This window comes from Dermochelys coriacea, chromosome 9 (genome assembly GCF_009764565.3).
Source record: "Dermochelys coriacea isolate rDerCor1 chromosome 9, rDerCor1.pri.v4, whole genome shotgun sequence".
In the NCBI taxonomy this organism is placed as follows: domain Eukaryota; kingdom Metazoa; phylum Chordata; order Testudines; family Dermochelyidae; genus Dermochelys; species Dermochelys coriacea.
In genome coordinates, this window is record NC_050076.1 from 38,103,782 (window position 1) to 38,119,374 (window position 15,593).

The following is a 15,593-nucleotide window of genomic DNA, read 5'->3' on the forward strand; positions in this document are numbered from 1 at the left end:
ATGGAAGTGTTCATAGTATTGTCATTTCTATAAAGCACCATGGGATACATGAGCTTTTCATAACAAGTAAAGAGAGCCCCAGCATGCTCTATCTAAGCTGATATGACAGGACACTGAGGGAGAGAACAAGCAAGGAGGAATAGAGAGGCTAGGAGGAATACACAGAAGAAAACTGTGTTGTCTATGTTCTGGCAACAGATGTTCATATTTAAAATAACACCCCCCCACCCCCCCAACACCGCCCATATCATGGCTCTTTTAAGATGAAATCTTTGGATCAGATACTGGAGAGCATCTCCGTGGAAACCCATCAGTACTAAGAGACTAGAATTTTTTTTTCTTTATTGTTCTAGAGCTAACGTTTGCCACCTTTAAAACCAATTGCTGTAAACCAGGGACACAGTTACTTTCGCATGCTTAGTGCTCTCTGCTTAGGACAAGAAATGGAAGTTTCTTTACGATGAACAATCACAATGTTTGGCTTGAGTAAGATAGTGTGGCTGTGATCCTCCTACTCGTAGATTAAGAAGTAATATTTTGAAGTTAGTGTTAAAATGAGAAAATAGAAAATTGTTTCTGGGCTTCCCTCCTTTTTTTAAACAACTTTCTGTAGTGAAGTAATATCTGTGAGCCTAATCCTTTACTCAGACAAAACTCCTGTTAATGCCAATGTGGATGGATTATGTCATATGGTGATGGTTTGTGATTAAGATGATGTGAAATTCAACTTGAACTTTATTTCTCCAGACTGACAGCCAACTTAAGCATTATTTACACATAATTGAAAACAAACCACTCTATCCAGTTATCTGTGATAGCAACGGTGTCGTTCTTTCCATGCCACCAATTATCAATGGTAAGATTACATATTATTTTCCCACTATTATTTTTCTGATGGTGTAGCCAACAAACATTTGAGTATTATGTGGGTTGTTGCATTTTTCTTAAAATGGTGTCACGATTTTTTCATTTATTCTTCACTACTAATGCCATATATGTTTCTGGTACCCTTGCCACTGGAAACTAAATGATGGACTCCTTTGGTGGGACTTTCATGAGCAACTATGGGATAGGCATAACAGGTACAGACCTATTACTCATCGGTCATTTGGCTGAAGAGTTTAGTTGAAGGTGAATCACTAACTGGTAGAATTCGTATCTCTCATTGTGTTATAGGTAATAGTGGATGCTGATCCATTTGCCTGAGCGTGAATCCAGTGTAATTATCAGCACCGTTAATCAATTACTGTGAGAGCATTTGGTATATAAAAAATGAGTCCAGAAGGCTTTGATTAAATAAATAAAATTTTTGGGCTTGAATTTTTGTTGGCACAGTTTCTAACAAAGTGTTTCCTCTGAATATAAGAGGGACTCATGGATGATTTGGGGAAGGCATTTCTGGTGACTGGTGAAGCAGATCAATGATAATGGCAAGAATATTTCCTTAGACAAAAAGAGATATTTAGTTTCTTTATATCCATAATCAGAGTTTAGACCAAGAGTCAGTATCTCTGAGGTAATCAGGGTCTTAAACTCTCTACAGTGACTGATCTGATCGCCAATGACATTCTCACTTTGGATGTGTTTTTCTAGTCATCCCTACAAATCTTAAACAGCTGACCTGAATTTTAAGAGGCAGTGCACTTTTATCTATCTCTGATGTTTAACACCTGTTCCAAATTCAAATATGATGTCAGCCACAGTCTCTGATCCTTTTGGAAATGTTCTTGATTAGGCTCATTGCAACTTCAGATTATTCTAGCTCTAAACATTCCAGCTGCTTGCATTTTAATAATTCAAAAGGCTGAATTAAATTTCGCATATCTTGGTGTATTTTAAAGGATGATGTTTCAGAGATGTTTCAAAGTTAAAATCAATGCATCGTATAGTTCTTGAAATGTAAACACGTGAATGCCCATTTTAGATTATTGTGGGAACATTAACTAGAGCTGGTCAGGAATTTTCCAACTACACATTTTTCTTTGGAAAATGTTGAAACAGAACATTTTGCCAGTACATACCAGTTTCAACAAAACTTTTGTAGGGAGAGGTTTCTCAGACCAAGGATGAATGGATGCGGCTGGAGCTGAGGGGCAGAGAAAGCAGAATAGCCAGTAGCCAAGTGGTTAGGGTACTCACCTGGGCTGTAGGAGAGGTAGGTTCAAATTCCTGCTCTATTAGACCAGATGAGTGCCCTAGTGTGGATTTCTCTCTGGTTTATCACCAAAAAAAGAAAAAAAAAATCAAAAGGTTTCAGGTTTGTCCTGATATGGAATGGGAAAATTTTTGAATCGTCAAAACTTCTTTACATCAGTCTGAGAGCACTCCAAAATTTTACTTGCTCTTTTTTAGCTTTTGTGCTGCAAGTTGGAATCCTCCAAACTGTGAACTGGCCAAAAAAACAACAAAACCCAATAACCAATTCTTTCTTGTCCGTGTTGTTCTGCTATCCATGTTATACAGCTCCCATTACCAGGGGATCTGAGCATTCACAGTTTTTACATATTTCTCCTTTCATCACCATGTGAAGTAGGTCAGTGCTATTCTCCTCCACCCCTCCCCAAGGGGAACTTAGACACGGACTTGACCAAGGTCACGCAGGAAGTCTGTAACAAAACAAGGAATTGAACCCAGGTCTTTCAAGTCCCAGACGAGTGTTCTAACCAGGGGGCTATCCTTTCTCTCCATCCTTTCGGCAATTTTGAGGGAGGGGCAGAGGTGGGGAAGGTTATTGAATTTTCACAAGTAAGAAGTGTCTGACCACTCAATTGATAAGTAAGTATTGACCAATGTCCTTGGTTTAAATATGGGCTGTTGGTTTTCTCTCTCATTTTAAAGCAGGGAAGACCCTGTGTATCCCAATGTGCTTCCCATTAGGCTTTACCTAGGGCATGTCAAGAAAAAGCCCTCAGTTCTTCAGAGAAGTGACTTAGACCTTGCCTACACTTGTGGTGGTATGTTGGGTACATGAACCTATAAACCCCAGTGAAAGACAGACTGTGTAGCTACATGTGGCAGTGAAAGACTCCACCAGGGCGGGTGCAACAAGGAAAGGTTGTGGCAGCAGGACACTGCTGGAGCCTTTCACCATTGCCTCCTCACTGCTAAAGTCTTTCACTGCAGCAGGGAAAGGCTCTAGCAGGGGGATGCTACACTGCTAAAAATAGCAGTGTACATGTGGGGGAAGCACTGCTTGGTGTGTAGAGAGCCATGAAAGGTCTATATGCTAGAGTTCAAGCTTGTCTCTGCTTGGCTCGCCTAAGCAATGCCTTACTGTCTACACTGTTCTTTATACCCATGTTAGCTGGGTGTGTAAGTTCTGTAGTGTACACATCTCCACAAGTGTAGTTCTACCCTTAGGCTATTTGTCAATCTGAGTGATGTTTTAAAAATGTTCATTCTCTTTATTCAGGGGTGCTTTCCTAATCCTGCAGCCTAATAAGCCACAATCATGATGTTGGCACTTGCTAGAGCAAACCACATCCACTGAGAGTGCAGTGCTAGTTATGACCATGAGATGGGCATTGTTTTGCTATTTTGCCTTCCCTGACTGGAGGCTGATATTGCCTTCATAGCTCCCACAGACCCATGCAACCTCCCAGAAATGGATAACCCAAGTTCACTTTGAACCCCAGTCTTCCACACAAGAGTGTCTATCCCTGCTATTATGTCTTCACTCTTGCCTCTTGATTTATAAGAGGAGACTCGAATTTTCCATTTAAGAGCTGTTGGTGCAGCAGGAAAAGTGATTTTCTGGCCAGTGGAAGACAACAGCAATGTTGTTGGATTCTGAATAAGGTGAATCAATATCTGTGTTGTTCCAAGAAATATGCTAACATCTTTTAATATGTGTGTTTGTATTTTTTTTTATTGTAGGAGACCATACAAAAATAAGCCTAAGTACCAGAAATGTGTTTGTTGAGTGCACAGCCACTGATATTACAAAGGTAAATGAAGCTTTACTGTCCTTGATATGCTGTCATATATGGTGTACATGTAACTGTTTTCTTCTGGGGTAACAGAACCATCATGCAAACAAATAGATTGGATGGGCATATATTATACATTTTAGAGCAGGAAAAGTTGAGGGGCCATTTGGGGAGTGTATTAACCAGCTTCTCCTCATGCTTCATTTTTATGACTGCTCTGGGGATAACTCAAATTTTTTAAAATGTTTCTAGTTCCATTTGTTCAGGGCCAGACATTTTTGTTCCTGAATGGATACTGAGTGTTCAGTTTGAGAGTAATTCAGATTAAATACTCTTGTTGATAGTTGTTCTGTGCTTGAACAGCTCTGAAAAGTGAAAAATACCTTGAGATTATTATATATTAGCAGAGTTCTCTTCACAAAGAATCATTTCCCCCTTGCTCCCTTAGCAATAAAACTTCTTGGGGATGCCTTTTTTCTTGATAATTCTATTCTAATTTGTTTAAAGAGAGAGAGTCAAATGAAATGGAAGACCAAGTTTCCAAGCATGAATACACTTCTTTGCAGGGGTACAATTCTCATTGTGTCAATCCAGGGGCAACCTTTCCCCACTCAATTTTGGTAATTCCAAGTCCAAGCAACTTTTGTGGATGCACGTTCACTCCTTTGAGAATTTTAGCAGAGTCCAACATATGCTTTGTAAAAGCAAGAACACTTTTTTAAAATTAATCCATATACTACAAGGGTTAAACTAGATTTTTGTGTGTTGGGAGGACATTCTTGGGGCTGATAAATGTAATTAACACATTGAGGGAGGCCTCATTTTTTGGAAGATAGAAGTAGGGAAGCTAATGAGTTATCAGGCTGAAAACAGTGTGTTTGTTCTAAATAAGATAAGTGCATAGGTCAGCAGGCTAAGAAGACAGAATGTCTGAGCCAACTAAGAGAAGAGGGAGAAGACCCATGGAACTATTTACTATGAACTAGATAACAAGGACAAAATAAATTAGAAATGTGAAGATAAGATAAAGAGGAAGTCAAACCATGAACAGTGCGTGGACAGTGCATGCTGCAAAGTAACCAAGCAAAGTAACCAAGCCAATCCAAAACCAAGTGATGCAATGTATAATAAATACAATGAAATGTGTAATGTATATAAAGGGAGAGGATTTTTGTGTAACTTTGGAGCTGTGATGTATCCTGCATCCATCACCCCCTGCATTTGAGTCTGATCAACTCAGCCTAGTATTGCTGTATGCCAAATAAAATTATCTGAGTGACGAAGTCTGGAGTTGAACTGAGTTCTTGGGAAGTTGAGTGGAAAGAGGTCTTGGAGGGAATCCCAACAATAAGCACCTTTATTGTGCCCTTTTTACTTCTTTACAACTTATGAACATTAAAATGGATGTTCAGTATGTGTAAAGGAAATGTCTGCCTCAGGCTAAATAGGTTTTTTGATGTCTCACAGAAACTGATTTGAATCTTATGACTCATGCACTAACTTCTCAAAATATCCTTCTCAAAAACCAGATTTTACGGTTTAGGTTGATCTGATCATGGTTTTTTTACAGATAACGCACAGTCCTAGAGCTTATAGACTCTTACTTGCTTTAACTTCAGTGGGACTGCTTATTAGAGTAAGTCTTTGCAAGATCCAGACCCATATTGTAATAAAGACTCTCATGTCTTTGGGAGCTGAATTTAGCTAAAATCTCTGTCTACTTCAGTGCTATCCAAAGCCTTCCATTTTTCATGTCTTTGAAGGGACTTCTTTGTTACAGAAGCCAATTTTTTTTTAATTGAATGTGACCCATGAGATGTAAAGTTGTATCTTGCATTCTAGATTTCCATTTTTTCATTAAAGGAATAAACAAAGCAGTGTTCACTCTATTCTAAGTTAAACATCTGAAGCACGACAAAGAAAATCTGATATTTTGTGTCATTTAAAATTAAATAGCAGAATCCATAGATTTTAATGTGGTTGTATTTCTTCATTCTTGTAGGCAAAAATTGTCCTCGATATCTTAGTCACGATGTTTAGTGAATATTGTGAGAAGCAGTTCACGTGAGTAGTATAATCCTTTACTGTCAATGAGATCAGACGCGTTGGTCAAATCCTACATTTTACACGCTTTTTTCCCTCCTCAGGGTTGAAGCAGCAGAAGTAACTTATTTTAATGGAAAAACCTGCATCTATCCAGTAAGTATTCTAGAGATGACTGGGGGATAAGAATTTCTATAGCCATGAAGATTTGGTAAAAGACAGTGGCACAGTCCTCATTTCCTGCAATCCCACGAGCCTTTTCACTGTAAACATTCCATTTCTGTCAAAGCTAAAAATGTAGGACTGCTAAAGTAGTCTATCCCAAAAGAAGGGGAAAGTTTGAAACGGGTTTGATGTCACTGCTGTAGCTTAGAACCCATTTGAAATGTATTATGCCTGATCCAGTAGTAAGTATAGTACGATCAAGGCATGTAATGTAGGTCAAAAGTCCATAGAACTTGCTTTTTCCTGCAATGATTGCTTAGCTTGAAGTTTTGCCCCCACAGCTGTCACCCACTATAAATTGATGGGCAATTGAAATCATCCTTGGCTTAACTTCTTGATTTATCAGATCTGGAAAGTTCTTTTTTTATGCCTTTCAGTTAAATAACTTTAATGTTGCTTTTTTGGTCCTTTGCTCTTGGAAACTCCAATCATACAAGGAACTGCCTGTGGGCAGATGCCTTCTCAGTGACTTCAGAGGGGCTCTGCATGAGCTCAGGTGCCCACCCATGGATTTCTCTGTAGGATTAGGGTGATAGCTAGTGCTTTTTTTGCTTTGTTAAAAATGAACAGAATGGAAATGATCCCACGTTTTCCCTGAAAGCAGCTGTGAACAACTGGGGATCTAGTTAGGCTTAGCATAGATATCAAGCAAGTGAAATTTGGTTAATTGAGAGGGGAAGTGACTTTTATTTAGAGTCAGATTTCTTATAGTCCTATATTGGTATCTTTTGTTTTGATAATGTCTTTTTGACTCAGTGTGGTAAATGAACAGCGGGGTGGGGGGAGGAACCTCTCATTAGATTCCAAATCCCTCCCCTTCAAATTAAGGATCCAGTATCTACATCTCTGGGTCAGACCTCCAGAAAAATGGATGAAACCAGACATCATTCCAGATACTTCTAAAGCAGAACAAAAATCTTTAACCCCCAAAATTTCCAGGCCTTTATACAGCAAAAAAAGAACTAACTCACTTTTTCCCTTTTGAGGCAATTGTTTAGGAGGGTTTGTTTTGTATGTAAACAATTTTACTAATGAATTTATCACAGGGTCTTGTTTTACTTTTTGGTTTGTGTGTGTGTTTTCCTGCTTTCTGTGGCTACAAGAGCTGCATTGAGTTTTACAGAAGCCTATGTCTGATCTGATTTATACATCTGGTAAAACAAGGAAGAGAGAATTATGTCATCTCTCTGCTCTGCTCAAGGTGTCAGGAATTGCTACCTTCCTGGTAGTTTGAATTGCCCTACTCCCAATAGCAGAATTCCAAAGTCAATTCCAGAAACCTGAGCTCCCAGGCATGACCATTAATTGTGTCAGTGCTTTGTTTTTGGTATTCTCTTTGTCAAATGTTCACTTGAAAGGCATTAAAGGTGCCTAAAAACTTACATCTCAACTAAAAGTAACTTTATTCTAGCATATCAGGATTTGTTTGTTTAAAGTGTATTATGGTTATTCTAAAATATTAAGCCCAACCCTGCATTCCAGACTTCTCTTCTGTGGTTGTCAGTGGTGTCAGAAGAAGTTGGATTAGAAAGATGTCACAGCTGGATCTTAGTAGACACAAATGTAACTTTCTGTGTAATATTCTGTGTAAACCCTTTTTTTCCCTTATAGGAACTGGCTTACAGAAGAGAAAAAGTGAAATCTGATTTAATTAACAAGAAAATTGGAATCAGGTATATTGTGCAAACCTAGCTTTTATTAATTTAATTGAAATTAATGAGCTGTGGTAAAATACACCGGTTATTGTGATATTTTTATAATGTATATATTGTGTATTCAGTTGAATTTTAGAATGCACTAAAAACTGGCATGTTAACTTGAATAATTATATCAGCTACCTAAAGATGCCCTTCAACTAAGTGAGTGATTCTTCATTCCCTCCTATAATTATTGTATAGTCCTGCTGGCAGAGAATTTCTGTCATCTTTTGTCTAAGAGATGGCACTGATAGGTGATACATATGTATACAGTTTGGAAGTACTTTGAGATTCTTTATCATGGAAGACACTGTGCAAATTAAAGGTAGTATCTTATTTAAAAGCTAATCAATGTGATGTAAAAGTCCCCTAATACTGACTCTGTTGTCTTGTTTTAGTGAAACGCCATCAAGTCTTGCAAAGTTGCTGACCAGGATGTGTTTGAAGTCACATGTCACAGGGAATGGGAACAATATAGAAATTGAAATCCCTCCTACCAGAGCAGACATTATCCATGCATGTGATATCATAGAAGATGCAGCAATAGCTTATGGTTATAACAACATTCAGATGACTATTCCAAAAACATACACCATAGCCAATCAAGTAAGATTGTCCCCATAAATAAATCTCTATATTGTCAGTAAATGACTAGTGTATGCCAGAAGGGTTTTGAGAAAAACAGAGCCAAAGAATTAAACAATATTTGGACGTGCTTTGCTGTGAGAGGCATTTACCATGGATTGGATTCAAAACATATGCCCAACTGATCTGATTAGAGCCAAGACCAGTGTTTGCTGGTGCTTGGAAAAAAGACAGGGTTTAAGGGTGGACCTGATATTAAATCTTTAATTGGGAGATTCATTTTCTCAGTCAGCTGGTTGATGCTTTTTGTTGTTGTTTTTTAAAGCATGCAAGCAACCTTATTAGCAACATTCACTGTAGTGTAACATGCAGAGTTATCTAGGAAAAGCATCATAAATATTTTCAGATTGAAGATGAAAACTGTCTTGATTTCTTTTAGTTTCCTCTCAATAAGCTCACAGAACTTCTGAGACAGGACTTGGCAGCTGCTGGATTCACTGAAGCACTCACTTTTGCACTGGTATATTTTTATTAACTTTTGGATTTTTTGGTTGTATGCTGAAACAATTAAGGAGCCAAATCAGAACATAATAGTCTTATGGTGTCATGCAGTGTAAATGCAGCAAATGTTATGTGATCTTGTTTTGGGACATGCTTGTTTGCTAATGTTTTGGTATTACAATATAATGCGTGTTGTGTGAGTTTGTGTCCTCAGAGGAATTGAATTGCTGACTGTTAATCTGGCATATATTTCAAAATACAGAGATGAAATATGAATGCTGAAATGGACTGTTCTAAATTTCACTTAACATGAATAGTACTGAGGTAGAAGACTGTCAGACTGTTTCTCAAGATTGCCAAAGTTTAATAATCAACCAAATGTATTTGGTTACAATTTAATAATGTGGAAATGAAATGAATAGTGATACCCCATATATAACACTGCAGTTCATAGTTCACAGCCATTCCATTCTGAACCCTTTCTTGAAATTGTAACTTGTCTGTGAATGCTTGCTTCAGTTGTAATAGTGGTATGCAAAGCCTCAGTCAGCAAAATTGGGTTGTTTTTTTTACAGATCTTTTTAAAGCATTTTTAAAGTATAAATTATGCATTAATTGTACTCTTATGTCCCCATGCAACAGTCTCACTTCGAGCTTCCTGCACAGATATAGACTGTTATAGTTGTTACAGTAGTACTCAGACCCTTGCAAGGGATCAGGGTTTCACAGCAAAGAGTACTTCTTACCACAGTTATGTCCGTAACTGCAGTTAGTGTAGTTTTGAAAACTGGAATTGTGCAGACCATTAGTTGATAATACAGACTAGTAAATGGTTTTTAAAAAATATTAAATGCACATGATCATATTTAGTTTAGCAAACCAGATATTATCAATGTACAGCAACTCTTCAGAATAGATTTTAAAACATTTTTTAGTATGCTAAATAAGTTCTTTAGAATAAAAGTACTTGGGTGAACATAATGGCAGGTACCCACATGCTAATATGGCCACAGAATTTGTACCAGATTGTGCCCTTGTATTTGAGTAAATCTAGATGTAGAAAGGATTTTCAGAAATGCATGAGATTTATATAACTAATAGCTGACCCTGTATATGGTGCAAAAAATACACACACGTGCACACACGCACCCTGAAAGGACACTCATCCTCCTTTCAGAAACTGTTATCTGATTCACAGTTAATATTTGGATAATATTTTCAAAATCATCTAAGTGGCTTATGACACTGACTTTCAATTGGACTTAGGCTCCTACAGCACTTAAGTGCCTTTGAAAATTTTACTCTTTGAAACCAAATACCATAATCCAAATGTAACGGGATAATGTAAAACTATAAAAATTGGCTTCAAACTTCTGTCTCCTGACTTCCAGGAGGTTCAGATGTGATTTTTTTTTTTTCAACTTTGGCCCATCTAACTAGTCCACAATCCCAGTGGACTATCCAGGATAATAGCTACCAGTTATTTCTCACTATACCAATATGCAATGTAGTAAGATTATCTGTAGTAGTACAATGATAGGGGCAGCACAATATGTGTTCCTGTGTTCAAAGCTTTCACAGATTTTGTTCATGTATTAGTTCAATGAATGTCTCTTCAGTGTTCTCAACATCAAACAACTGGGATGCTTCAAAATGCTGAATTTATATGCATCCCAGCAGTACATGTTATCTGACCTTTATGAATTGCAGCACAATGTGATTACAATAGTAAGGGCTGTTCACATAGGTAGGGATTTGTGAGATCGGGCACTTACATCATGTCATGCATGTTTCACATCGGTGTTTCTGCTGTGGCATTGATATCTAAGTTCTGGCATATTCTGCCAGGTTCTTAAAACACAGATATGAAACACACCTATCATTTCAGGGTCATACATGCTGCACCATTCCGCAACTTCATGTTACATTTTGGATGAGAAATGTCCATTAGTCATACTCACATGTAAGCCATTCTTTGGTTTGGGCCCAAAACTTATAGCTTCAAAAGAGTAACATTGAGTTCTGTATGATTTAGCTAGTGTGTATTCAGTCCCGTCATAGACAGCTAACACAGTTTAGCTAGACATCTGAAAACACTTGACCATAAAAAATTCCTGCTAAGGTCAGCAATAATTTTTTTTCCATTCAGAAGCCCACTCTTTCCGATGGTGTCAGCTGCTGATTTTGCTCACATTTGATCAATCAACACCCCTTTTGGCGCACTGCCAACACAAATAGAACACTCTGGGAGGATTGCAGAATACTAGCAAATCCTCAGTTACATACAGTGTTCATGTATCAATTTCCTAATGCATTAGTAAAGCTACAAATTCTGGAGATCTGGACTGTGAACCTTAGGTCATGTCTACACTAGCATTTATGTCGGCAAAACTTTTATTGCTCAGGGGATGTGAAAACACACACCCCTGAGCGACATACTTTTTGTCGGCATAAGCGCTTGTTGGGGGGAGTGTGTCTTCTGCTGACATAGCTACCGCTGCTCATTGAGCTGGTTTTATTATGTTGATAGAAGAGCTCTCTCCTGTCTGCTACCGGAGTGATTTTATAGCAACGCAGCTGTATTGGTACAGCTGTGCCACTGTAAGCTTGTAAGTGTAGGCATGGCCTTAATGGTAGTTTCTGTCACTCAGTGTGCACAGGTGATCAGTGAGCTAAATAGGTCACTTGTACTATTTTAGTAACTAGCTTTTTAACGATACCTTGAGACCCTAATGGAGCCATGATAGTTGAGGGCTTGATTGTATAACCCTTATCAATGCACAGTAGTAGCTTATTCTGCAAGTAGTCCCAGTGGGATTGTTTTCTCTGGGCGAAGGCTCAGTGTAGGACTGATTCCACTGGGACTACTTGCACAGGAAATTACTATTCAATGGAAATCAGAGTGGAAGAATCTGTCCTCTTATTTTTAAAATAGATGATAATTACCCATGATAAAAGCTAATACACTCTTGCCTTTTCCTGTTAATCTAGCATTATTTTGGTTAGTAATTGATGCATAAATAAGACAGCCCATTTAGATATAAGGCTGAGGCTTCGTTCTTCACTTTCTTTTGTGCTTACAAGTGAGTATTGCAGATCAGCAATAGCTCTGATGCCCCTTAACACGACTCTCTCTGATCTTGCATTGTTTGTTCTTGATATCCAGTTCTATCATTGGTTCTCTGTATATTTTAACCATTTGACTGTGGTGTTGTTTTTTTCTCTCCTCAGTGTTCCCAAGAAGATATTGCTGATAAACTTAGTGTGGACATCTCTTCAACAAAAGCAGTACACATAGCTAATCCCAAAACAGCAGAATTTCAGGTGAGTTAGTTTAATTTCAGGTCTAATCGTTGCACTACCAGCTTCCCTAAACATCTGAGAAGGTAGTTACCAATCAGCAAGATAACATTACAAAAATACATTTAAAGCCTGCAATTTGGGAGGTAACTTAAATATCAAAAGGAAAGAAAATACATAAAATGTGGTGACCACTTTTAATGCAGTTAGAAGTTAATAGAGAGATTATGCACATGTAAAATACAGTTACTTGCAGTTTCTTCTGAGGGCCCAATTCTATCCCCCTTATACTTAATAATATTTTAAACAGTGTAAACTTAGTGGAATGAGGTACTACCCAATGGGATTAGGGGCGACAAAATTGGGCCCTGTTTTGTAACAGTAATTTCCACCTTTAAATCCTAAATCTCTAAATGTCCATTTGTATCAGCAGAATCTAGAGTAGTTGCAGAGTCCAAAATTCAGCAGAGAGATCAAGTTTCACTCAAAATATAGGTTAGTAAAGTCAGGCTTTTTGAGAATCTAAGTTCCGTAGAAGTGTTTCCATGATTTGTAAATTCCAGTGGAAAATCTAGTCCCACTGAGCCAATCTGAAAACTTGGGCACTTTATTAAAACAGCATTTGAAGGCAGGGCACAGTAAATGTGGGTGAATTGCATTTGAAAAAACACTAATGTGCGTACCTGATGTTTGTTTCCTTATTTGTCTATCATAGGTACTTCTGGTTGTCCATCACTGTAGTCTCTCCACATATTTTAAGCATATTACAGTACAGTATCTTACAATATCACCTGTGCTATTGATAGTTACCAGAAGGCCTATGGATGACCGTTCAGAAGTTATCTTAGTATTTACTTTCTGTATCAACAGGAATTGTCTTTATATGTTTAAACTTCATATATTTATGCCCCCATCAGCTTAATCCAAATTTCAAAATTAAGTTTAAACCCATATTTTAACTTTCCTGTGTACCTGGCTGCCACCTTGCCAGGTCTCTTTGCTGCTGCTTTTGCACCACTCATTAGTCATCTGGCTGATGTCTTGAATATTTAAGGTTGGTTCACAGCTGGCTTACAAATAAATAGCTTTCAGTTGTCCATTATATATACACGACTGCAAAGCAAAGGAGCTGCTGAGCTCCTAGCCACTAGATCCTCTATTCTGGAGCAAGAACCCCTTGAGCTCACACCACTGACAATGAGAAGTAGAGGAAGCATCCCATCCCTCAGCCATTCTCTTGCTTAAAAATTCGTGAGAACCCTTGCAATATGATGACACATTCCTTGAAAGTATAACTGATGATACATGTCACTTTGCATCAGAAATATGTATGAATTGTTTTAGTTCCTTAGAGTAATTCTCAATCTGTGTATTTGGAAGCAGTGTTACCTTGTAGTTAGAGCTGGGACAGGGAATGAGAAGTCCTGTTTTTTTTCCCCTTCCTGTGTCGTGGTTGTGCCATACAAACTCAGACAAGCCTCTGAAGTGCTCTGTGCCTCGGTTTCCCCTGCAAAATATGGATATGAATGTTCATGTACATTCATAAGACGCTTTGAGATCCTTGAGCAGTAAATGCATGATATCTACATTTTCAGGTTTAATAATTCTAAAATAGAGAACGATAAACTTCTGAAATTATTGCATTATTTCACCTGGCTATTTTAAAACTAATTCCAAATAAGCAAACCCAGAAAAGATAAAGCACTACAGCAACCTGCCAGGTTGTTTTACACATGCAATTTCATGTTTGACCTGTAGGTGGCACGCACCAGCCTCTTACCTGGCCTCCTGAAGACTATTGCTGCTAATAGAAAGATGCCTTTGCCTCTGAAACTTTTTGAAATCTCCGACGTTGTCGTAAAAGATTCCACCAAAGGTAAGAGAAGCCCATTGAGCACACAAGAGTTTTTAATATCTTCTGTGCAAGGTTTCATGTTCTTCTGAAAGAACCCTGGCCTGCTCTGTTTTAAGTTGCTCTTTTTTAAGAGGTGCTACTTCTATAACTCTATTAAAACAGGTCCTACAGTGTGAGTGGTTTTAATTTTTATAATGTCCAACCCTTTAGTTGTTTTGGCCTATGTCCTTCAGGGAATCTGTACTGTACCCAACTTCATGGGCAAGTGCCTCTCAAGAAATGCTTATTTACTTAGTAAATGGTAATAGTGGGTAAATCTCTGTTTATCAAAAATATTGCTACAGAATTCCTTCTCACTTAGCTCATGCTCCCTTGCTTCAAAGGCCAGATTTTTAATGGTATTTGGGCAACATGCAGATAGGTGCCTAACACGCACTGAAATCAATGGTTCCTGTGCGCTTTTGAAAAGCTCGCTAGGTATCTAAACCAAGTGATTCCAAAGTCTTGGCTTGTCCCCCATAAAGAACTAAGTAGATCAGAGATCAATAAGAAAAGCTCACCTCTTAGCCGCCTTGGCCCAGGGTAGGATCCAGGGCATAGTAAGTTTGCCAGTGAGGATTTGTCACTCATCACACGACAGCTCAGACCATGCTACAGAAGTTGGGTTTGATGATTGCAATGGTATTTTTAAATCTCTATTGCACATCTCCCCCTGGGACAGCCTTTGTTGATGCTGAGATCCCAGTGGGGGGCGGGGAGACGTCTTGTGCTGAACTACCATATCTGAGGCCCCGGAGGACCTGTACTGGGAGTGTGAGACATAGGAGAGAATCCTATAGAATATTGCCATCAAATCTGCAGAATTTATAAATAACTTTTTTTTCCTTTTAGGGGTTTAGTAAAAAGTGATTATCTGATCTGACAGATTTGTCTGTTTAAGTACTCTTTATTTTGTGATACCCTCCCCACTCGATAGCTAATGTCTCCTTTACCATTGTAATAGATATGTAACCTATGTTAGATCAATACTGGGGCTGTGCACACCCTCCCCTTGTGTAAGTGGATATCTTGCAAGTGTATTGATGTTTTTTGGTGAAGACTGGGGCAAGTCCACGTGCAAAAAAACCAAAAAGAACGAGAGAAATTCTTGATGTTATAAAATTCACACACATCTATCAAATCATCTTCTTGAAAGTATGTTCCTCTTTTATGCAGAGTGCTGAGATAAACATGTCTCCTTTAGTATCATGCTGCAGTCTTAGTTGGGTTATATTTTAAATAGCCAAAGCAGTCAGTTCATGTTTCAAGGATTTTAATGGTATTCTGCCTGGTTGTAGGGGTCTGACTCCAGGATCAGGGCCTAAAACAGCATAATTTTTATTTGGAAATATATAAAAGTGCTGCAAACTGTAAGGAAAAAACAACAACTAAACTGTAAAAAAAAAAAAAAAAAATCTA

General features: G+C 38.1%; 1 protein-coding gene across 8 annotated transcripts in view; it reads left to right on the forward strand.

Moving 5' to 3' along the window:
• Positions 1 to 15,593, forward strand: part of FARSB (phenylalanyl-tRNA synthetase subunit beta) — a 66,019-nt gene that overhangs the window by 12,441 nt on the left and 37,985 nt on the right. For all 8 annotated transcript variants that reach the window (XM_038415468.2, XM_038415467.2, XM_038415465.2 and 5 more), the window contains 9 exons: positions 748 to 856; positions 3,877 to 3,947; positions 5,932 to 5,993; positions 6,077 to 6,128; positions 7,809 to 7,870; positions 8,293 to 8,500; positions 8,919 to 8,999; positions 12,212 to 12,304; positions 14,039 to 14,156. In XM_038415468.2, coding sequence (XP_038271396.1) covers positions 748 to 856; positions 3,877 to 3,947; positions 5,932 to 5,993; positions 6,077 to 6,128; positions 7,809 to 7,870; positions 8,293 to 8,500; positions 8,919 to 8,999; positions 12,212 to 12,304; positions 14,039 to 14,156 — 856 coding nt within the window. The remainder of the gene's footprint in view (positions 1 to 747; positions 857 to 3,876; positions 3,948 to 5,931; positions 5,994 to 6,076; positions 6,129 to 7,808; positions 7,871 to 8,292; positions 8,501 to 8,918; positions 9,000 to 12,211; positions 12,305 to 14,038; positions 14,157 to 15,593) is intronic.